Below are 25692 nucleotides of genomic sequence, written 5' to 3' on the forward strand. Positions count from 1 at the left end.
TGAAACGACAAAACGATATTACATATATTTATTTGTTTAAGTAATTTATATTTCATATATCTTAAAAGTAATATATATATATATATATATTTAAAAAAAAATTGCATCACAATAAGTGTATTGTGATTGTTACTAACATTTTAGTAACTAAACTGAATTTTATTAGGTTTAGTGACAACACGTTACAATGTTTACATGGTACAATTTCTGGTAAGCTACGCTTTTTTATTATTTCAATTCAATTATTGTAATTTAATTTAATATTTACTATACATTTCGGTAAGTTGTAGCCTACTGTATCTTTCAACAGTGTTCGTGATGTTTTACTATTAGCTAGTAGAGATGATCGATTCATGTGCGCTAGGAATCTGTCACGTCACATTTACATGCGCCAAAACTGTATTTATTGTTTGAATTTCGTAATAAAATTGACAGAACCTGAGAGCTGAGATTTTTTAATATCATAAAGTAACCTGCTCTGTCTAGTCTGTCGGTCTCCGTGTCCTCTTTGCTTCGCGATTCTTCTGTGCGTGAGCAAATGTTTGTGTGGTGTGAAAAGTGTCAATCGCGTGTGTCTCACGGTGAATGCGTGAGAGTTGACAGCTCTGCTTTAGTTTCAGACGTTCAGAAAGCCCAGCTCTGTACTAACCCAAGTTGACGAAACAGTCCTCGGTGAAATGTTTGCCGCAGACATGCAAAAGAGGGTTTTCACGACGCGTCATCAATCCGGAAGTCGGCCATTTTGGAGGCACTGAACGTAAACAGTGCCATTGAACTGAACGGACTCGCAAATTTGGCTGATTATTGCTTCTGAAAAATGGTCAAGTTTTGGTCTGTACTCATCGGTCGCACCGAGAAAAAACATTTCTAGTTCTATAGACTGCCGAAAGTTAAAGAGAAGAGTGCAAAAAACTGATGAAAGATGGCGTTTGTGGTTGAGAGAGGCACAGCATCAGCCACATGTGTAAATGAAGCGTTAACTATGGCTAAAATTTTGACGTAAAATAGTTAACTATGGGTACATACACACTGTCAATCCGATTATCTTTGTATCCGATTGGAATATGATCTAAAATGATGTCCACACTGTATTGCAACTGTTCAGGTCCGATTTGTGTGTCCACGCAGCTCTTTGACAACACGGCAATGATGTTGCGTTGATGGAGGGGTTTGCATTTGCAATATAAATGTTTTCTTATTTAAATTGTACAACATGGAGATGTGTAGCCGCTGCGCTGGACTACTGCGTCTGGAGCTGCAGAACTGTAGGAGGCTGGTACTGTATGCACAACTCTTTCCGCGCCGGTTTCAAAATACTTTTCAAAAATAATAATTTTCTGCTTGTCCGGCACTTTGCAACAACACAGCCTTGTTTCGGCAGTGACTTTCAGCATGTTCCCTATAACAACGTCTGATGTTTACATTTTACGTGGCGTGAGAAAGTCACATAAACCACGCGAAAGAGCGTTCAGACTGGTGGATTTCCTGATATGTGATTTGAATAGGATATTAAACCACATATGGATGTAGCTTGAAACGGATTTCATGTGCTTTTTTTTTTTTTGGACTGACAATCTGAACGTAGCCAATGTCGAAATAGAAGTAAGGACTAGTTGGAGAAGCTAGCTCGTTCAGATCTTTACCACATATTACCTTAAGTTTGTCAAAATGTTGAGCTCTTTCCTGCTTTAAGTTCTTCTCTATATGATTTCGCAGCTTCCATGTGTTGTTCCCGTGGTTTAGACATCAGAAATTAGTGTAACAATGTGTTCAGTAGTACATAAACAGTGCAATCCATGCTGTTGTTTACATTCGAGTACCTCCAATATGGCCGCGCATCCGGGTAACTGACCAAATCGTGACGTAGGTGAAAACCCTCTAAACTTTGGGAAGTTGAGTCGGCGCATTTCCAGAGAAAATGAAATGAATCCACTGGTTCTAGTGATGTGACATTTGAACCGAGGCGTCGGAGCGTGTGTCGAGAAAAAGTGGGCGTGCCAGATGAAGCCGCGATTCGAGGCTTGTGTTGTTAACGTGAAAATCACGTGACTAATGACAAACGAGGCCTCGGTTTGTGTGGAGACGTCATCGGTTCGGTCTGAGTGTCGCTTCCGGATAAAAGGCGATTCGAAACTCGCGCCTCCTTGTGGGTGTTGTCTGGAGTAGTAGAAGAAGCAGTTGTAGTAGTGTCAGAGAGTTAGAAAACTATCATTGTCATTGTCGTTATTGTGTCATATGTGAGGGCTGTATATTACATTATCAGGTTAGAATAGTTATAGTATATTATTATTATAGTAGGTCTTGTTATATTCATTAGATAAGTTTATTTGGATTGCTCTGGATTTTTGGATCTGGACTGGACTGCTTTTTGATTTGGATTGCCCTTTTGGATTTGTTTGCTTTTTGTGACTCTTCCTTTTTCCTGGTAATGGAGCCAGCAAGAAAGAGGGAATCCTCCCCTGTCTGGGCTCAACAGAAGCATCAGTGTCCTCATTTGTACCACTGCCATTTTTACGTTCCCCTACATCCTCTATTCCTTGTGAAAGGATCTTTTCCCAGGCTAGGGAGATTTTGTCCAAGAAGAGGAATCGTCTAAACCAGTGATTCTCAACCGGTGGGTCGCGGCCCTCTGGTGGGCCTCGGAGCGTCATCTGGTGGGCCGTGTAGCCAGTGGTAGACTACCCCCAAATTTATTTTTATTTATTTTTTAATTTACAAATCTTGTTATTTTCTAATGATCTAATTGTTCTTATGAATTTATATGATCAAAAACACTCAAGTCAAGTCAAAATGCATTATCTAAAAGCAAATTTAGGTTTAAATATCACAACACCAATCACGTCAGATTGAACGTTTGTTCGATCAGACGCAGTAACATTACGTTACTGTAATATCGTTAATCGTTTTCTGGAAAGAAAAGCAGATGTGGGAGACAGACCTGTGCAGGGAAAAGCTTCGAAGTGTGTGGTGAGAAAATACGACGCTGAATACATTCAATTTGGTTTTATAAGGGCAGGTACTGAGGGAGTCGCACACGGACGAGAAGCGCAGCGCTGCGTCTACAACTCGAGGTATCGAACACGCGCACTTTCTCAGTTTATGGCCAGCAATATTGTTATGTTTAAGGACATTACGAAATTAAGATAATGTCTGTACTATGTTATGATTGCAATTCAATTTTCAATTACAATTAAATACAATCGTTGCTGAGTCTGCCGTCTGAACACTTTACCTCAGGACGTACATTAACTGAATTAATTGAGAATCTCACCTGAAAATCCGGTCATTTTCATCCACGCAGCTGATTTCTGTAAATTTGAATATAAAACTAAATGTATCTTGCAGCACAGGGTGAAGTCAGTATAAAGGCTACATTAATGACGCTTTGATACAAATATAATGTAGTAAATTTAATATAAAACTATGTAAATGGCGCTCTGTGGCGCGACAGGTTTTTGAACAGAATCTTGAGCCATATCTGGCGCTGCGGAGAGACGCAGCCGGTGTGCGTACACTCAGAAAATAATGTGTTCGAATTTTAGAGACGTGCCGCTGCGCTTCTCGTCCGGTGTGCGACCCCCTTAAGCCGAAGGCGCATGTGGAGAAATGTTGTTGAATGTGGATTCAGGTGTTGAATGTGGAGAAATGTTGTCAAATGAGGCGCTAAAACCATCAAAGCTCCAGAGACATTTGAACAAAACTGGGCTGTTTAATATTGTTTTAAACAGTCAAGTTCATATCACTTACTGTATTTGATAAATTACACTTACAGTATAGGCTATGCAGATTGGGGTGAATGACCTTTGTTGAATATTTCGTATCTATACCACGAATGTTATTTCTCGTGGAATTTATACGGCAACATTTTTTCGCGTGCATATGATACGCACTGTATGGCGTGTAATGCGCACGCACTTCCCACCACTAATCCTAATTATATGCACGCAAAAAAACAAACATTTTTGGCGTATAAATGGCACGAGAAATAACATTTGTGTTATAGTGATCGTGTTGCAGCGATACAACATATAGTGATACAAGGACAGTTTTCATCTATATAGCTGACTCTGCTACAGTGGCATAACAGATTAACAGCAGAGTATATCATTGTACTTTTAGAATTTTCTGTTATTCTGTGTTCATACTATCATATGTGGAAAGGTGGTCCTCAGAATGTTTCTAAACACTCATTGGTGGGCCATGAGTTGCAAAAGGTTGAGAACCCCTGGTCTAAACCCCAACACACTTGAAATAATTCTGTTTCTCAATAAAAAATCTATTTTTATTTTCCTTCCTTCCGGACTATTCTGTTGCAGTTTACTTTAATCTGTTTTATATAATCTGTTAAATTAATAAATTTACTTTATTACACTCCCTCTAACATAAGCACTGCACTCAACACAGTGTCACTGTTGTTGTTCATACTGTCCCTATCCAAACAATTTATGAATAATTAATGAACTGTGTGTGTGACTCTGGACAAGTAAATTCAGACAGAGAAAGATACATATTTTATATTTTACACAGTAATGGACAAATATCTGATCATGTCTTTTTATTATTGCAAATGAAAGGTTACAAACATCAACAGTGAGTAGGCCTACAAAATAAATAAATATTTTTTATTTATAAAAATATTTTTATAAAATATACATTTAAATATAAATATATTTACATTACAAATAAATATTTTTATTTATAAAAGCATTTTTATAAAAATATAATTTTTTTATAAAAAAAAATAATTTTTTATAAAATTAGGGAGGGAGGGCGCGACACTGGTTCAGAATGAATTAATTTGTCTGCTATTTCTTTGCACAGTAGCTAGGTGTCACTAGTGAGCAATGCTGAATGAAGCTTCGAGTAATGAACCTTTGGCTGAAGCAATGGCCTGCGAGGTCTCAGTGGTTCAGGAAGCCTCATTTTGCCATCACTAACTGGTTCTTCTGGGGCTTGGATGAAGGAACTAAAAAAGGCTTCGGTGTTCATTTGTACATCCAATTATTGAGCAATGATTATGCTTCGCTCGCTCAGACGCCATATCTCTCGTGGACAAACTAAAATCTTCCTACTTCCTAGCTCTTTTTCTCATGGGCGGGAAATATTCTCTGGGCGGGCAAAGCAGAGAAAGGGGAGGTAACATTTCTCCTTATAACGTCATAAGGAGGAGATTCAAGATCAGCCCGATTGAGCTTCCATTTTCTCAAAGGCAGAGACAGATAGCAAAAGCTCCATTTACACCGATTAAAATTTCTAGAAACTTGGGGACCATATACAGGCTAGGGGAACTCATATTAATGTTAAAAAACCTCAGAAAGTGAAAATTTCATGTCATGGGACCTTTAATAAACGGAAAATGAGATTCCAGCTTGATTTCTAATTTTTCGTTTGTGGTTTACCAATCGGTTTATGGCTTTGATATTTCGTTCGCACATGTGGGCGGCGCTGAAACGGCCCTTTCATCTGATTGGTCAAACCGCTTCGTCTTCAGGACAGCCAGAATAAGAGTCCGTACGGCACACTCACATCCCACTTTAATAAGCTTTTGCACCACTCGCTGACATTTGATGCAGAAATATGTTGCTGGAACACAATTAGTGCTGCTGCGATGCTTCACTTCTAATGTACGACACTTGAGAGATCGCAAGCCATAGGCTACTATATGCTGACATGGAGTTTGCTGTTTTATATATTATTTCTATAGACTCAAGAGCAGCCTATGATTTTTTTTTTGCACTGTAGGTCCTGTGTGTCCCTTCGATAAATTAAAATAGTTCAGTATCTCTAAACTTAAAATGTAGGCTATTTTTTTTTTTTTTTACTCTAGGCTATAATTACTGTATGAATGAGCATCAAAAATAACATAATATACATGACCATGATAACATGTCTAACCTTTGTGTGTGTGTGTGTGTGTGTGTGTGTGTGTGTGTGTGTGTGTGTGTGTGTGTGTGTGAGACACCTGAATAAATAATTGTGAAAATAGATAGAAATGTAACAGCATGACTGTAAGTGTTGAGGACTCAGTTCACACAAATAGAATGAGATAAAAAGATAATTGAATCAGCTGAACTTGTAGGATACTGAATACCTGACAGCATTATCAGGGTTGGAGAGTAACAGTTGGATTGCATTTCTAATCTAAAGTAAACTATTAACAATTTTTCTTTTTATAACCAGTAATTTACAGTGTATTCTAGCCTTTAACGTTAACAGTTCCTATTCATATTTCAATTTAAGGCCTATAATACAAAATTCACTGGATCATGATGCTTTAAGTAATTAACCGAATACATTAATCTACAAATTACATTTAACAGAGTTTATCATATGTGTGATACAATTTAAAACCAAGCCTCTAAATACTGTAAATTATAAGACAGCACTTTTTAAGTTATTATTGTTACATGCTTAATTGGTTGATGTTTCTCTGAGATTTGCTCATTTCTTTCAAGGTATTATTTATTCCCACTGCTTTATGCATATAATGTTTGTCCATCAAAGCTCTGGTAGTATTTTCTAACAACTAAAATACTTTCTTTATGTTGTTTTCATTTGTCATGAGCTCTATATTTTAAGATGTACTAGGTGTTGATAAATCACATTCAGTTAATGTGAAGGGCCTATGTCAGGGGTGTCCTGATCCTGGAGGGTCAATGTCCTGCAAAGTTCAGCTTCAACCCAATAAACACTCCTGAACCAGCTGAGCAAGTCTTCAGGGTTACTAGAAATATCCAGGCTACACTCTCAGAAGAAAATGGTACAAAAACGTCACTGGGATGTTACCCTTTTAAAAGTACCTTTTTATTATTAGTTTATATATACATATATATAAGGCTACCACCCCAGTTACAGCTTTTGTACCTGATGAACTGTGTTGGGATAGGCTGGAGCTAAACTGCAGGACACTGGTCCTCCAGAAGCTGGATTGGTCTCCACTGGCTTGGGTTAAATGTTGTTAAATCTATAAATGAATCTGCACAGCTGGGTGTCTGCAGGCAGATGTGTGAGTCAGTCAGTACAATTGAAAATGTAATGTGCAAAATGTTATTTATCTTCACAACAATGCATGCAACCAAACCTGAACATGATTTGAGAGCGACAACACGTTATCACTTCAATAAGATGATCATCATAGATGGTGTTTTAATCTTAAATGTGTTTGCTCTCCAGTAGATGGCAGCAATCTTCCACTAAAACACGGCACATTGTCCGCGCTCTCCATGAGCGAAATTAAGAAATTAAATCAGATATAAATTATAACAAATGTAAATACATTTTGCATACAAGAATTACATTACGTATGTTTAAAAAAATTACACTTGTTATTAATCAGTCCTATGAGTTATGAGCTCAGTTTGTAGAAATAATACTTGCATTCAATTAGGAAGAGCACACACCAGCTTCTGTTGTCACACACACACACACACACACACACACACACACACACACACCTCATTAAAAGGCGAGTGGGAAATGTTATGTACATGTTATCATGGTCATGTTTATCATTGTTTTTAAGTCCAATCCTTGTTGCCCATACAATAATAGGCTACAGTAAAACATTTTACTTTATCCATATCATATAAAATATTTTCATTGCATTTTTCAATGGGACAATGACACACAGGAAGGACCTACTTCCCAAATCAGTGCTCTTAAATAGGCTATACATATATAAAACACCAAACTCCATGTCAGCATATTGTAGCCTATGGCTTGCGATCTCTCACATGTGCGAACGAAATATCAAAGCCATAAACCGATTTGTAAACCACAAACGAAAAATTAGAAATCAGGCCGGAATCTCATTTTCTGTTTATTAAACTAAACGAAAAAACGTATAAACGATCCGTCTTTTTTCATTTCTCGTTATTCCAGTCCAAATAGGAAATGAAATGAAAGGAAATGATCATTCGTTTTTTTATTTAATATTGAAAGTAGAAAAACGAGAAAACGGTTCCTTTTTTGTTTTAATTTTTTCAAAAGTATTCAGCTTGATTTTTCGCTTTTCGTTCTCCGGTAGAAACATTTATGAACAGCTTGAATATTCGATTTCTACACGTGGGCGGGAATGAAACGCTCCTTTCTTCTGATTTGTCAGCCGAAGATCAGACTGTCCCGTCATCAGTTCTTCCTCAGATCCGCTCAGCAGAATAAAAGTCCTCCGCTGCTGCAGTTGTGCAGATTCATAACGCGTTTATTGCAACTTCTACATTTCATCTTTTCCTCATCAAACACCCAGACTAATGGCTCGACACGACCCGCACCGGGGAAGAGCCTCGACAGGGCTTTCTTCTGAGGCTTTCAGTCCTCGAGTGCCAGGGGGTCTGTGAAATAATTTACTATAACCTGCTGTATTTACCGGACTGTAAACTAAAGTCACGGTTTTTATCATGAAACACGTTGTGATTTATTCCAAAGTGACCCAGGCCTTTATAATGCATTTAACTTTGTTCACATAATCTAAATGTTGACTTTCAAAAGTAGGCGCGCCAAGAAGACTATTCGCTGTATTTTGGTTTATATATATATAGTTTTTAACCACAAATGCCGTCTTGTACCATCTCTGAGATGTGCCACGTATTACATCATCACGTTGGAAAGGTCACGCGTCACATCATCAAAAAATGTGTTTCATGACCCTTTAAAAATTATATGACATGAAAGTGTAACCATAAATACATCAACGCTTTCAACCTTTGTATTGTTACAATGTTGGTAGTATATTTAAATGAACAATTTAATTTTCTTAAATTTTCTTTCTAAAAATGGTCTTTCTCCATGTGACCTTTACCTTGATATCCCTGTTTATTTGTCAGCAAAAGTCTGCTGGATGAAGATGAACACGTTAGTTGATCATCATAGATCTGAGTCATTTTCTCTTTCTGTCTTCAGTCTGAGTTATTGCAGAATTACAGAGAAACAGAGTCTCATCCTGACTTCAGCTCTGAGATCAAACCCGTCACACCTGAGAGAGCTGGACCTGAGCTGGAATAAACTAGGAGACTCTGGAGTGAAAAACCTCAGTGATCTACTGATGAACCCACAACTCAAGCTGGAGAAACTACAGTTAGTATCATTATACTGTACAGCAATTACAGTGTGACTGAAGTTTATTTATTTGAAGACAGCAGGGCTTATGTTTCAGTGTTTATAGCAGTGCACTTTCTGGGTTTTTTTTTTCTTCATTTTTATGTGTTTTTATCTAGTTAATAATTGTTTAATTTCCAGCATTTGATACAATGTACTGATTGTGTTCATGCAGAAATCTGCCTTTTCAACAGAGAATAAAGAAGAGAGATGTCAAATAAATAGTTAATAATGAAAGAGAAGAAACAGTGTCTTCCAGCACACAGAACTAGTGTGACTGGGTTTCAGAACAGACTATTGGAAACTAAATGCTGCTGTAGCTCTTCAAGAAGATGATCATCAGAGATGTGAACTATTGTTATTTCTCTGTCTTCAGTCTGAGTGGATGCAGTATTACAGAGAAACAGAGTCTCATCCTGACTTCAGCTCTGAGATCAAACCCGTCACACCTGAGAGAGCTGGACCTGAGCGGGAATACACTAGGAAACTCTGGAGTGAAGCACTTATGTGCCGTACTGAAGGATTCACACTGTAAACTGGAGAGATTGAGGTCAGTCACATTCACATACAAGAATCAAAATGCTTAAAATCACTTCAACAGTTTAAACTAAAACACTTTAACATTGTATTTGTGCAAACTTAGTATTTTGTGATCTGGTGAAATAAAGATGAAGATCTCTCTTCCTCTGTTTTATTTGCTTATGAAGAAGATGTGACTTTACAGAATAAAGAGTTTTCTTTTCTTCTGTCTTATTTTCTTCTCTCTCTGCTAATGTAGTTTAATCTCCTGTGATATGACAGATGAAGATTGTTCTGATGTGACTTCAGCTCTGAGATCAAACCCGTCACACCTGAGAGAGCTGAACCTGAGAGGGAATAAACTAGGAGACTCTGGAGTGAAAAACCTCAGTGATCTACTGATGAACCCACAACTCAAGCTGGAGAAACTACAGTTAGTATCATTATACTGTACAGCAATTACAGTGTGACTGAAGTTTATTTATTTGAAGACAGCAGGGCTTATGTTTCAGTGTTTATAGCAGTGCACTTCTGGGTTTCCCTATTGCTCACATTTATATGTGTTTTTTATCTAGTTAGTAATTGTTTAATTTCCAGCATTTGATACAATGTACTGATTGTGTTCATGCAGAAATCTGCCTTTTCAACAGAGAATAAAGAAGAGAGACTCAAATAAATAGTTAAAAATGAAAGAGAAGAAACTGTGTCTTCCAGCACACAGAACTAGTGTGACTGTGTTTCAGAACAGACTATTGGAAACTAAATGCTGCTGTAGCTCTTCAATAAGATGATCATCAGAGATGGTGTTTTAATCTTAAATGTGTTTGATCTCCAGTAGATGGCAGCAATCTTCCACTAAAACACGGCACATTGTCCGCGCTCTCCATGAGCGAAATTAAGAAATTAAATCAGATATAAATTATAACAAATGTAAATACATTTTGCATACAAGAATTACATTACGTATGTTTAAAAAAATGACACTTGTTATTAATCAGTCCTATGAGTTATGAGCTCAGTTTATAGAAATAATACTTGCATTCAATTAGGAAGAGCACACAGCAGCTTCTGTTGTCACACACACACACACACACACACACACACACACATACACACCTCATTAAAAAGCGAGTGGGAAATGTTATGTACATGTTATCATGGTCATGTTTATCATTGTTTTTAAGTCCAATCCTTGTTGCCCATACAATAATAGGCTACAGTAAAACATTTTACTTTATCCATATCATATAAAATATTTTCATTGCATTTTTCAATGGGACAATGACACACAGGAAGGACCTACTTCCAAAAGCAGTGCTCTTAAATAGGCTATACATATATAAAACACCAAACTCCATGTCAGCATATTGTAGCCTATGGCTTGCGATCTCTCACATGTGCGAACGAAATATCAAAGCCATAAACCGATTTGTAAACCACAAACGAAAAATTAGAAATCAGGCCGGAGTCTCATTTTCTGTTTATTAAACTAAACGAAAAAACGTATAAACGATCCGTCTTTTTTCATTTCTCGTTATTCCAGTCCAAATAGGAAATGAAAGGAAAGGAAATGTTCATTGGTTTTTTTAATTAATATTGAAAGTAGAAAAACGAGAAAACGGTTCCTTTTTTGTTTTAATTTTTTCAAAAGTATTCAGCTTGATTTTTCGCTTTTCGTTCTCCGGTAGAAACATTTATGAACAGCTTGAATATTCAATTTCTACACGTGGGCGGGAATGAAACGCTCCTTTCCTCTGATTTGTCAGCCGAAGATCAAACTGTCCCGTCATCAGTTCTTCCTCAGATCCGCTCAGCAGAATAAAAGTCCTCCGCTGCTGCAGTTGTGCAGATTCATAACGCGTTTATTGCAACTACTACATTTAATCTTTTCCTCATCAAACACCCAGACTAATGGCTCGACACGACCCGCACCGGGGAAGAGCCTCGACAGGGCTTTCTTCTGAGGCTTTCAGTCCTCGAGTGCCAGGGGGTCTGTGAAATAATTTACTATAACCTGCTGTATTTACCGGACTGTAAACTAAAGTCACGGTTTTATCATGAAACACATTGTGATTTATTCCAAAGTGACCCAGGCCTTTATAATGCATTTAACTTTGTTCACATAATTTAAATGTTGACTTTCAAAAGTAGGCGCGCCAAGAAGGCTATTCGCTGTATTTTGGTTTATTTACAGTATATATATATATAGTTTTTAACCACAAATGCTTGTCTTGTACCATCTCTGAGATGTGCCACGTATTACATCATCACGTTGGAAAGGTCACGCGTCACATCATCAAAAAATGTGTTTCGGGGTTTCATGACCCTTTAAAAATTATATGACATGAATGTGTAAACATAAATACATCAACGCTTTCAACCTTTGTATTGTTACAATGTTGGTAGTATATTTAAATGAACAATGTGTAGTCTTTCTCCATGTGACCTTTACCTTGATATCCCTGTTTATTTGTCAGCAAAAGTCTGCTGGATGAAGATGAACACGTTAGTTGATCATCATAGATCTGAGTCATTTTCTCTTTCTGTCTTCAGTCTGAATAGATGCAGTATTACAGAGAAACAGAGTCTCATCCTGACTTCAGCTCTGAGATCAAACCCGTCACACCTGAGAGAGCTGGACCTGAGCGTGAATAAACTAGGAGACTCTGGAGTGAAAAACCTCAGTGATCTACTGATGAACCCACAATTCAAGCTGGAGAAACTACAGTTAGTATCATTATACTGTACAGCAATTACAGTGTGACTGAAGTTTATTTATTTGAAGACAGCAGGGCTTATGTTTCATTGTTTATAGCAGTGCACTTTCTGGGTTTCCCTATTGCTCACATTTTTATGTGTTTTTTTTATCTAGTTAGTAATTGTACTAGTGTGACTGGGTTTCAAAACAGACTATTGGAAATAGGGCTGCAACAAATGATTATTTTGATAGTCGATTAATCGACTAATCATCGATTATTTTGCCGACTAATAATGTTTGGAACGATTATTCAGCTTTTTCAGTTAGTTAAAACACTGAGTTATACCGATTCTAACTATAATTTTAAAAAAGAATATTTTTACACCTATATACACCAAACTCTCCAGTCTTGTACCTAGTTATATTATGAAGACATTTACTGAGGGATTTATAAATATATTATTCCTAGCCTGATTTATATAACATTTTATTCCAAAAACATAATTTAAGGCCATTGACAGTATATTCTGATTTACAGGATAACAAAAGTAGATATCCATAAATCCCTCTAATTTTTTCCCATCTAATATGTGAACACAATGAAAAAATAATTTTAAACCTGGCTTTATCCATTACTCAGATTTTGCCTAATTTGCATATTTAAACATTAAATTACAGAAAACTTGTAATACATTTTTTTTCTCATCTTAATGTAGGAAATCAACTGGGAAAGTTGCATGGCGATATCTGCTAGTTAAAACATTTACCCTATTCACCTGTAGTGCCTTGAAATCACTTCAACAGTTTAAACTAAAACACTTTAACATTGTATTTGTGCAAACTTAGTATTTTGTGATCTGGTGAAATAAAGATGAAGATCTCTCTTCCTCTGTTTTATTTGCTTATGAAGATGATGTGACTTTACAGAATAAATAGTTTTCTTTTCTTCTGTCTTATTTTCTTCTCTCTCTGCTAATGTAGTTTAAGATACTGTGATATGACAGATGAAGGTTGTTCTGATGTGACTTCAGCTCTGAAATCAAACCCGTCACACCTGAGAGAGCTGAACCTGAGCTGGAATAAACTAGGAGACTCTGGAGTGAAAAACCTCAGTGATCTACTGATGAACCCACAATTCAAGCTGGAGAAACTACAGTTAGTATCATTATACTGTACAGCAATTACAGTGTGACTGAAGTTTATTTATTTGAAGACAGCAGGGCTTATGTTTCAGTGTTTATAGCAGTGCACTTCTGGGTTTTTTAAACTAAAACACTTTATACTCAATATCTCACAATGAGTCTGAGTTCACATTATATTTGTGTAAAATTCTTCACATTCATGATTTGTTTGTAAGATAATCTCTCTTCCTCTGTTTGTGTCTTTCTAGTCTATATGACTGTGGCATTACAGATGTTTCTTCTTTAACTCAGTCTTTGATGAACTCAAAAGCACTGCAGTTTCTAAAAGAGCTTTATCTGGGAGGCAATAAGATAGGAGACTCACAGCAGCGACTCAGAGACGAGCTACGAGGCTCACACTGTGTCCTGAGGTGAGGAAACATCACTGAGATATTAAAGAGATCTTCATTTACCTCTGATATGTGAACAAACCTTTCAAACATTCGTGAAAGGAAATTATCATTAAGCTTTATTGCAACAAAGGGTTTGTGTGAGAACAAAATGTGAAGTTATTGAAATGTTTAACACAAATAAAACACAAATATCTATGCAAGATTATGTAAAGTCAGTAATTAATCTGATTACAGGAATTCAAGTTAACTTATTTTTACAGTAATTGAAATATAATAATTTCACTGAACTCTGATTGTTTTCTCTTCTGTTCCACTTTACAGAGTAGATGAAGATAGATGAGGAGTGACTGGGAAGGGCGATGCAGAACAAGCGGGATGTGCCCATTCATCAGCAAGCATGTCGGGAGCTAATAACACACACAAATGTGTGATTCAAACATTCATCACTGCTCTGTAGGAGGTGCAGTCTGATCCACAGAAGAGTCTCACTACTGTCTATGAGGAGAAATAAATGTGTAAATGTGTTTCATAAAGGTGGAAGAGACTCAGACTTCACAGTTAAATAAAGCAGCGTGTGTGTTAGCATGTGTTTTAGAAACGTGATATTGAATGATCAATGTTGGTTTAGTATAATAATTATTTATAATAATTATTATAAAAATATATTTTTCCAAGTTTTGGAATTGGGAATATATTGTTGATTATGATTTGTATATTTCATTGATATTTTATGTGAAGTTGTACAGTACATGTATTTTTTTTTTTTTGTAAAAACTTTTGTGTAAAATCTATGTTTTGGAATACATATATATATATTTATATTTGACTCTGATCAGTTTCACTTTAGTACATTGTTATATTATATACACACACACACACACACACACACAACACCGGTCAAAAGTTTTAGAACGGTAAGATTTTTAATGTTTTTAAAAGAAGTATCTTCTGCTCACCAAGGCTGCATTTATTTAATTAAAAATACAAACAAAAACAGTAATATTGTGAAATATTAGGTAACGCTTTAGATTACAGCCCGGAAAGTACTGCGTAATTAAAATGAAAGTACAGTGTAACTTTCGGTAATTACAGTGTACCTATAAAGTACTTACGTGTAAGTATAGGGGAACAATATGTAAAGTCTTGGGAATAAAGGTGTAACAACCAGGAAAATACTGCGTTATTAAAACGAAATTACAGTGTAACTTTCGGTAATTACAGTGTACCTATAAAGTGCGTACGTGTAAGTATAGGGGAATAATATGTAAAGTTTTGGGAATAAATGGGTAACAACCAGGAAAATAACAAATTATTTAGGCAAATTATTTAGACTGTAAGTATTCCATGTAGTAACAGGGTAAGTATGACATTGCGGGCTGTAAATTAAAGTGGTGCTTCTTACCTTCTTGTTTCGTGTAGTTACAGGGTAAGTATGACATTGCGGGCTGTAAATTAAAGTGGTGTTTCTTACCCTCTTGTTTCATGTAGTTACAGGGTAAGTTTGACATTGCGGGCTGTAAATTAAAGTGGTGTTTCTTACCCTCTTGTTTCATGTAGTTACAGGGTAAGTACAATAAAAAACACATGTACACACACAATCTGACATCACTTGGAAAACCTTTATTTGAAAAACAACTTATTTCAAAACAGATTTACAACATATTACACTTCTTATTTATTTAATTTATTTAATTTATTATCATTTTTTTAAATCAACTTTTCATTTCAAATTCTAAAGTCCTGACAGAAAGTAGCATGTTTTGTCCTTTTTTGTTTCTCTTGCATGGCTTCCTCCTCCTCTTGGTCCTCCTCTTTTTCTATCGTTCCACTGATTATTAGCCTAATCTTAAGGAGTCTTTTTCTATTCTGTATTATGTATTACAAGAAAATACAGTACACCCAGAAATGTTCTCATAATTTACTCATCTTTTCGCTACCGACCAACTTTCACCAGCGAGTGCATGAGAGTCGGCTTCATAGGGGCGGCTTGAATGGCTTCGCGTTTGGTGAAGCTTTCAGCGTTCATTGCATTCTCGCGGGAGTTTGATGTGAAACGTGCACGAGAACTGGTGTCTCTGTTCTTCTGCATGGTTTGTTTTTCATTATTATTATCTGTTATTGTTTGTATTTTATTGTGAGCAATAATAAAAACATTAAAAAAAATAATAATTCAACATTGGTTTTTCGGTGCGCTTACGTCACGCTTTAAGCCTCTGTTATACTCCAGTTTGGACGCGTACACGACAGCTGCGCAGCTCGGACGCGGACAACTTGTATTTATACTTTCTCTCAACCCTCTCATGAACGCGCAGGTGACAGTTGGTCGGAAGCGATAGTCTACAGTTTAAAAATGTAAAATATTTGGTATTTTTCTTACAAACGCTTATCGTTTCACTTCAGAAGAAGAGGAACAAGAGGAGGAGGAAACCAAGCAAGAGAAACAAAGTGCTGTAAATCCGTTTTGAAATAAGTTGTTTTTCAAATAAAGTTTTCCGAGTGATATCAGATTGTGTGTGTACATGTGTTTTTATTGTACTTACCCTGTAACTACATGAAACAAGAGGGTAAGAAGCCCCACTTTAATTTACAGCCCGCAATGTCATACTTACCCTGTAACTACACGGAACAAGAGGGTAAGAAACACCACTTTAATTTACAGCCCGCAATGTCATACTTACCCTGTAACTACACGGAACAAGAGGGTAAGAAACACCACTTTAATTTACAGCCCGCAATGTCATACTTACCCTGTAACTACACGGAACAAGAGGGTAAGAAACACCACTTTAATTTACAGCCCGCAATGTCATACTTACCCTGTAACTACATGGAACAAGAGTATATTTTCCCAGCATTTAAAAAAAAAAAAAAGTTGCAATAGTTTTACTTGCCTTGAAACTTAATCAGTGCACCTTTGCAATAATAACAAATTAGCCTACTTTATAAATGCACTGATATGTACCCCGTGATTTAAAAAAAGCCTTTATGTATTTTTGTACACTATTATTACAAAAAGGTGCAGTGTATGTACTCGCTAAATTGCTCCCAAAAGTAAGATTCTAAAATACTTAGTCTAAATAATTTGCCTAAATAATTTGTTATTTTCCTGGTTGTTACCCCTTTATTCCCAAAACTTTACATATTGTTCCCCTATACTTACACGTAAGTACTTTATAGGTACACTGTAATTACCGAAAGTTACACTGTAATTTCGTTTTAATAACGCAGTATTTTCCTGGTTGTTACCCCTTTATTCCCAAGACTTTACATATTGTTCCCCTATACTTACACGTAAGTACTTTATAGGTACACTGTAATTACCGAAAGTTACACTGTACTTTCATTTTAATTACGCAGTACTTTCCGGGCTGTAATCTAAAGCGTTACCAAATATTATTACAATGTAAAACAGCTGTTTTCTATGTGAATATACAGTAAAGTGTAATTTATTCCTGTGATCAAAGCATCATTACTCCAGTCTTCAGTGTCACATGATCCTTCAGAAATCACTCTAATATGATGATCTGATGCTCAAGAAACATTTATTATTATTACGTGTGTGTGTGTATGTATATATATATATATATATATATATATATATATATATATATATATATATATAGTTACATCCCTTTTAGATTTAGATAGGGGTAAGGGAGTATAACATTTAAAGATGAGTGTGTAACTCGATATGAAGAACAGGGCAATAAAAGGAAAAAGATCTGCTCAAAAGTATTTATTTTTACAGTGCCAAAAGTGAAAGAATGAAGAGACAATAGTGTTTACAATATTTAATTTATATTTAATATTTAAAGTTTACAATATTTACACAGACAATGAGGAAAACAACAAGACAAATAACAATACTAAACAGAAACAATCAAAGGTGGGAAGGCGAGCTCGAGAGATGCCAAATAAAATAAATGAAACAGAACAAACTAGCTATAAGATTAATTCTATAAAGATTAAACATGTAGAAAAGAAAAGTCTTCGCCTAACCAAACTACACTGACTACAATATAACACACATGACAGGGTGTGGCGCTCTCCTAAACCTGTGTGTGTAATACAACTCAAGATGTCCTGTGGTGTGCAATGCATGTCCTGCTCCCTCCTTCCCAGCCTCACACACACCGTGATGACTGAACAAGGATGAACAGTAGAAAACACAGAAACACTTCGCAACCACTATACGACAATTGATCAACTCACACGATAGACACACAGAAATCAGCGACAGCGAGCCAAACAAAGACAAATGCCAAAGTGAGCAGAAAGCTGGGAAGAGATACGGGTATTTGAGGAAGAGGGTGTTATGTGATTGGATGGGTGAACCGGGACGTCATCATCCTTCAGGAGGACTAACAGGCTGTAGATCGATCCAGTGCACATCTGGAACACACACACACACACAACAACAACAACAACAACAAACTACCCACATCTCCCTATTGCAACACTCTAAATACGTACACGTACGTAACAATATATATATATGTTTTTTTTTTGTTTTTTTGTTTTGGTGAGATATGTACGGTGGCCGAGAGGTGCAAAACAAATCACAATTACAAAAACAAAATAACAATTCAGAAAACACAACGACAATTTAGAAAACAAAATAACAATTCAGAAAACACAACGACATTTTAGAAAACACAACGACAATTCCGGAAAAGGTAGGTATATTTTGAGAATGACGTACTTATCGCTGAATGGACGAGATACCTGTCAATCAAGCCAGAACCGGAATCAAGCGATACTGAAGTACCGGTAAAAACAAATCGTACACAACGTGCCATGGAGCAAAGTTCGGTCCCATGGAGTGATAGGTACGCCTAACGAATCTACGACGTGTCCTTGTTCTGTCCCTGGTGGGTTGAGTTCTTGCAGCAGCCGCATATCTGTCATCACGTTTAACACGCAACTTCTGCAGAAGTACTAACCACATTGTCCGGTAGCCGAACAACTGTCCTGGTCGGCGCAGCTTTTAATGTCGTGGTATGTCGAAAAATTAAATAAAAAAAGAGCATTGCAGTGATGGCTTCTTTGTTGGTGTATTTACTCAGAATGAAGCATAAGAGAATATGCATAACAAAAGCTCAAAACATACATTCTCAACATGTATATCACTTTTTTTTACAGTAATGACCGTTGTACACATAAGTGACTTTAAACATTCCATCACACTAGAAGGAAAAATATGATCAACAAGCTATTTAACACTCTCTCTGTGCAGTTCTCATGCTCTAGCTAGCCCCAAAATGACGTGTGGCAGCTGTAGTAACACTCTAATCTCATGCTTTTTACAAACAAAATAAGACTGAAACAACATAATGTACTCTCATACACTCAAATAACATCGACATAATGACCAGTTATGAATAGCGGGCTATCGCGCTAATCGCGAAACACTCATGCTAACCATGTGCTCAGGCATACTACTCATGACACACTATTAATATAGTAAATATTATGTGGTATGTTGCCAGCATGTCCACAATCACGGCACATGAATGTCCTTCTTCAAAGTAAAGTTTAATGTGTTCTATTTTCGCATAGCAAAACAAAGTTGATCAATGATCACAAATTTCTTGATTGACAGGTATCTCGTCCATTCAGCGATAAGTACGTCATTCTCAAAATATAGAGCTGGTAAGTCCCGCCCCTTCCGCTAATCCCCCTGGACCTCAAAGTTGAAAAACCGTCAATGCAAGTGAATGGGAGAAAATAATTATTTTCTGGTCCCGTTTGAATTTTGCCATGAATGTGAACATATGTTGTCTGTGAATTTTTTATATAATCTTTCGTGTGAAGAATGCTACAATTTAGTGGGTAGAAGTTTGATACGGTTAGACTTTGTGTGAAAGCACTTTGTGGACTACAACTCTTCGCTGCTTTCGACGCGTTTGAAACGCCACCACCACTAGCACACGGCTCTAGCTCACGGATCCCGCTAAACATGACTGTGTCTTTGGTGCACTTCACCGCCGCCTTTCAGGGAGAGGACAAAATCGTTGAGGTTGGTGAAAACCACTGGTAAGTCAACTTTATGGGGTGACGTCACATAGGCGACATGTAGTCTTTCTCGTTATGTCTTTTCCACAACTGCTAGCCGAAGAATCATACCATATACTGTCAAACTCGTAACATGAAAGATTATATAAAAAAAAAATTCACAGACAACATATGTTCACATTCATGGCACAATTCAAACGGGACCAGAAAATAATTATTTTCTCCCATTCACTTGCATTGACGGTTTTTCAACTTTGAGGTCCAGCGGGGTTTTACGGAAGGGGCGGGACTTACCAGCTCTATACCTACCTTTTCCGTTTTTTCTGAAATGTCAATCAGCATCATTTTAACATTGTCCTCGGTTAGGCTGCGTCTGTGCTGTTAGAAGTGTAGAATAGTGGGGGACACGTATCTCTCTAAAGCGTGTAATACACACGCTGTCCACTAGCGTATGCGTGTCAATGTTACACAATGTTTCATGCTGAAACTACAGCCAGACCAGCACAGCACTATCTGGCCCAACCAAATTATTAAATTACAAAAACAAAATTACATTACCTATTGGAAAGATGCTACTAAATCACAAAAGAAGATGGAACTCTATTTACACCTGAAAAGAGACTATACACCAGCAGAATACCTGAGCTGTGTGAAAGAGCATAAAATGAGAAAGACCCTGACCAAGTACAGGCTGAGTGACCACAGTCTGGCTGTAGAGAGGTGTGTGTGTGTGTGTGTGTGTGTGTGTGTGTGTGTGTGTGTGTGTGTGTGTGTGACCACAGTCTGGCTGTAGAGAGTGGTGTGTGTGTGTGTGTGTGTGTGTGACCACAGTCTGGCTGTAGAGAGAGGCCGGCACAGGCAGAGATGGCAGCCGAGAGAGCAGAGGCTGTGTTCACTGTGCTCTGAGAGAGAGGTGGAGACAGAGGAACACTTCCTGATACACTGTGATCACTATCACAGCATTAGATCAGACTATTTCACTAGATTCCAACAACTAGAACCAAATTTTATGGCACTACCAAATTCAGAAAAAATAAAGCATATTCTGGGAGAGAACTCCAGCTCAATCACAACAGCAGCAAAATATGTGACGGCCTGCCACAAACTCAGAGAGTCAGCCAGTGGACAAAACTAAAGTCAGAATCATTCTCATCTTGTCTGAATGTTGGTACAAATGTACATAGGTGTTTTTTTTTTTTTTAATATATATAAATGTATTCATGCATTTGTTTACTGATTGATTGATTTATTGAATTTATTGATTATTTGTGTATGTAATGTCCATTTATGTAATGGCCAATGCTTTGGCAATACTTTACAAGTCATGCCAATAAAGCTCATTTGAATTTGAATTTGAATTTGAGAGAGAGAGAGAGAGAGAGAGAGAGAGTGTGTGAGAGAGAATTAGAAATAGATAGAGAGTGTGTGAGAGAGAATTAGAAATAGAGAGAGTGTGTGAGAGAGAGAGAGAGAGAGAGAGAGAGAGAGAGAGAGAGAGAGAGAGAGAGTGAGTGAGTGAGTGTGAGAGGGAGAGAGAGAGAGAGAGAGAGAGAGAGAGAGAGAGAGAGGTAGTAAGAGGAGTATAGGAGTGGCTCTTAAGAGAGCCGTTGGTTTTCTTATAAAGAGATACAGGTGGAGGTAACAGGGAAGGATGCTGGGTAAAACAGGAGCTGTTGGACAAAGGAAAACAAAAACACAGTTAATTCTCTTGCAGCAAGGCTTCCTGGATTTGCCATATTATAGATGCAGAACTGTAACAACATAAAGAAGATAACTGTGATTCTGTTATTGCACAATGCATATTCAGCATGTAAACTGCATTCATGAACAGAAGCAGTGTGTCGTGATATATGAGGTGGTGAATGCATCATTAATATGCTAAATGTGAATACATTTTCATGACCTCTAAAATAATTGGTGATTTGTGCTCTCGATGCGCCTGTAATTAGTCGTGTGTATGGTTACCGTAGTAAAACCATTGTTCATTTTTAAAGGACTGCCACTGTTGTACCCCAATAGCTAAAACTTTTGCACATTTTCTTCTGACAGATTTATTAACAACAATTACAGAACATAACACAATCCATTTTAACTTTAACGATCAATCCAAATAAACTGAATTGCACAAACTAAGGGTGTCACGATTCTCCAAATCCTCTATTCGATTACATTTTCGATTCTAAAGTCACCCCAGCAAACAATTTTACGTTCTGGGAACGTTAGTTTTTGGTTCCCAGAACGTTCTGGGAACGTTCCCAAGAACGTTCCCTATTGGTTAGCCAGGAAAGTTTTCTTTACGTAAATAGAACGTTCCCTTTAGGTTAGGGGAACGTTCCCAGAACGTTCCGAGTAGGTTCCCAAAACGTTCCCAGAACGTTCCGAGTAGGTTCCCAAAACGTTCCCAGAACGTTCCCTTAACCTAAGCACATTTCAGGAATTTTACGAGAAGGTTCCCAGAACGTTCCCGGTAGGTTCCCAGAACGTTCCCGGTAGGTTCCCAGAACGTTCCCCTAACCTAAGCACATTTCAGGAATTTTACAACAAGGTTCCCAGAACGTTCCCGGTAGGTTCCCAGAACGTTCCGGGTAGGTTCTCAGAACGTTCCCTTAACCTCTACTGATGTCTATACATAAATAATCAGTCAACAAACCAATACTTCTACATAGTTTATGTTCACAAGAATAAAGTTCTCTGAAGGTTCCCAGAACGTTCTCCTAACCTATACATTATGATGTCTGTACATTAATAATCAGTAAACAATTAAGCCATACTCTGCATAGTTTATTGTTCACAAAACATAAGAATAAGGTTCTCTGAAGGTTCCCAGAACATTTGTCGGTACATTAATAATTAGTCAACAAGCCACTACTTATACATAGTTTACTATAGTACAAAAAATTATATTTTTCTTTTTGTACATAAGAATCTTATGAACCATGAATATACATATAAAATGACTCGCATTTAAAGAAATTATCTCAATCTCTGAAATGGGAAATTAACATTTTATTTTAAACAACAAACAATTTATAGGTATGGAAAGGTGTAAAACCTAAAACTGAAAATGTGCGGTGAACAAAAAACTTGAAACTTCTCCATCTTCACTTCCCCATCAGCTGCAAAACAAAAACAAGGGGGGGGGACAAGTTAGAGCAATTATATTATAATAGAAAACATTATATAATGCTTTTAACTTGCCCTAGTTTTAACTTAAAAAAATAAAAATAAAAATGATACTTCTATGAAACTACTGAAGTCACCATGCAAGCCTTAAGATATTAATTAATTTGCCCTGCATTAATTTAATTGCAGATTACTGCATAAGTGACGTCCATTGAAGATAATAAACTAGGATATATACATAGGAATATAACTACTACTACTTAATATACTATGAGGATTATACACTACTTTTTACACTCATCTAGTAATTATACTTTCTAAAGTTAAAAGTTTAGATTTTATTAAAACTAATATCAAAACTTTATTTTGTATGAGGTACATTGAATCATTGAAAACTAAAACAAAACTAACACAATTACATACCATTTTAAATGCCTGTGTGGGGCAAATTTCAGGACCATAGATATCAGGTCTTCGATGTCAGTGGCCTTAGTCTTGTAGACCTTCTGCATTGCCCCTAGATGTAGGAATAAAAGTGTGTAAACATTGTAGCCATTTGAGATATGGTATTATTCGAAAATGTACATTGGGACAAGAACAATTTTCCAAAGCGCATTTTTTTTTGAATTGAAACAAAAAAAAAATTGGCTATAATTAGAGAAAACCACTGATAACTTGCCTATGATTACACTGCAAATGTTGAGCTTCAGGAAGGGCAGTTTGCCTTTTTTGCCTTTCAGGCTGTAGGCACCCAACACTTCATTGGTTGCAACCCTGCGCATTATTTTGCGCAAGGTTGCACCCGCGTTCACTCCTCCAAGGGACCGAAGATAATTCGTCTGAAAGAAAGAAAGAAAGAAAGAAAGAAAGAAAGAAAGAAAGAAAGAAAGAAAGAAAGAAAGAAAGAAAGAAAGAAAAGAGAAAGAAATTTCATTCATTTTTTCATTTACTCAGTTAGCCAGTAATCATAATGACTCAGTTAGCCAAAAATCAGATATGCAGAAGCAGCTGGAAAACCAAGAATGTGCAGGACACAGATGATTTTTCTGTGGGTAGAACAGTATAGCATGAGTTCTGAGTTTGTTATGGCCAAGAAAAAAACAACTTTATAGTAATAAAAGTATCCTGCATTAAGGTTTGCGTGCCACCTGCTTTGAGTTGAATCACATTGTATTTCGTTATAATTTGTTTTGACATCCATTTGTTGCATCAAGGTCACTACTATTTGTACCAGGTTGTAAATAGAGCTATTCTCATTTGGAAAAAAATCTGGTAATAGATTTGAGTGTCTTGCATAAGTATTACCATCTTGGCCCTTTTTTCCTTGCTTTCTAATTCCTGGTCAAGAGTCTGCAGCTCCTCAACAGTTTGGCATGGCCCCTTTTCCAGGAATTCCCCATCCTCCTCCGTCACTGTTACGGCTACTGCAGCCAGTAGCTGCCTCTGCATGGCCAGGATGTCCTGCTGGTTTTCAACAATTTCTTGAAGTCTTTGTAAGACTTTTGTGCGATAGCCTGTGAAGCAATATCGCAGTGTTAAAAAATGTGCAGTATTACTGTAGTGTTGAAAAACAAAATTGGACTTACTCTTTGTCCCAGAGTCAGAACACTGGGGCTCTTCTACAAGAAGCTTTGAAGCAACTGTGGCATAAAACAAAATTTTGCCATCTATAATTATTAATAGTCACAATAAATATAATATTCTGAATTTCAATATATAATATTCTGAATTTTAGAATAGAAATTTAGAAACATACCTTCAAGGGGCCGTGACATGCTTTGCAGGTGGGACTCCTGCAGCGATTCCTCTGCTGTATAAACACATAAAAAGAATATGCATTTTCAAAACGGGTTTTCAAGGGCCACTCTTCAAAGTTTAGCTCCAACCTTAATCTAGCAGACCTGATTAAGCTAATCAATGTTGATTAATTTAATAATTGAAATTTATTTATAATTGAAGGAAGTTTAGTTTAATCAAGGTTGAAGCTAAACTCTGCAGGAAAGTGGAAATCAAAAGCCACATTAACCCCCAGTTTCAAAGACAAGGCTTATGTCTAGTCCTAGATTAAATTTTAAATCTAAGCTATTTCAACTGAAAGAAACGTGCACTGACTGATCATCTTGTTTTTTCTTAAGTGACCTATGAACTATGAACCTAATCCTGGCTTAGGCTAAGCCCTGTCTGTGAAACCAGGCCATATAGATTCAGCATTAATGAATGAGTCACAGGTTATAATTAAACATGAAAATAAAAAAATATATACTTACATTGTTGAGAAAGATAACTGGAAATATCTTCTTTTTTGATGAGAGAGAGAGAGAGAGAGAGAGAGAGAGAGAGAGAGAGAGAGAGATTCATTCATTCATTCATTTGGGAAGATGTGTTTGCTCATAAAAGCATACTTGTATATTATACAAACCCTTGTCCAGAGGATGAATATTGGAGATTGATGAATCTGTAAATACAAAATTGAATGGCTGATAAATGGAGACATTGGGTAATAGTCATCTGGGCCATACTGTAATTGAGGGTACATCTTAGGTCTGTGAGATCATTTTGATTCTCATCATTCTCAATGCATACTTTATAGAAATGTATACCAATCACTTCTCTAAATGTGGAAAATGTGGATGTTTACTGTTAAATTAGGACAATACCCTCCAAAAAATTAATAGTCACACATAATTTGTATTACGTGATATGTTCTCAA

At 36.7% G+C, this 25692-nt stretch overlaps 2 protein-coding genes across 2 annotated transcripts in view; one reads left to right on the plus strand and one right to left on the minus strand.

The window, feature by feature from the left end:
* The window catches only part of LOC311292519 (uncharacterized protein), a 679077-nt gene that overhangs the window by 425996 nt on the left and 227389 nt on the right, over positions 1-25692 (plus strand). Inside the window, exons 12-14 of the mRNA XM_084412231.1 lie at positions 8899-9072; positions 9470-9643; positions 9872-10045. Coding sequence (XP_084268357.1) covers positions 8899-9072; positions 9470-9643; positions 9872-10045 — 522 coding nt within the window. The remainder of the gene's footprint in view (positions 1-8898; positions 9073-9469; positions 9644-9871; positions 10046-25692) is intronic.
* LOC311292921 (uncharacterized protein) overlaps positions 22801-25692 on the minus strand; it is a 3191-nt gene continuing 299 nt past the window's right edge. The window contains exons 2-9 of the mRNA XM_084412757.1: positions 25402-25437; positions 25250-25276; positions 24739-24792; positions 24569-24622; positions 24288-24496; positions 23662-23821; positions 23406-23499; positions 22801-22975 (exon numbers count right to left, since the gene is read on the minus strand). Of these exons, the coding sequence (XP_084268883.1) occupies positions 22972-22975; positions 23406-23499; positions 23662-23821; positions 24288-24496; positions 24569-24622; positions 24739-24757 (540 nt within the window). The 5' untranslated portion in view covers positions 24758-24792; positions 25250-25276; positions 25402-25437 and the 3' untranslated portion in view covers positions 22801-22971. The remainder of the gene's footprint in view (positions 22976-23405; positions 23500-23661; positions 23822-24287; positions 24497-24568; positions 24623-24738; positions 24793-25249; positions 25277-25401; positions 25438-25692) is intronic.

This window comes from Rutilus rutilus (assembly GCF_951802725.1).
Source record: "Rutilus rutilus genome assembly, chromosome: 6".
In the NCBI taxonomy this organism is placed as follows: Eukaryota; Metazoa; Chordata; class Actinopteri; order Cypriniformes; family Leuciscidae; genus Rutilus; species Rutilus rutilus.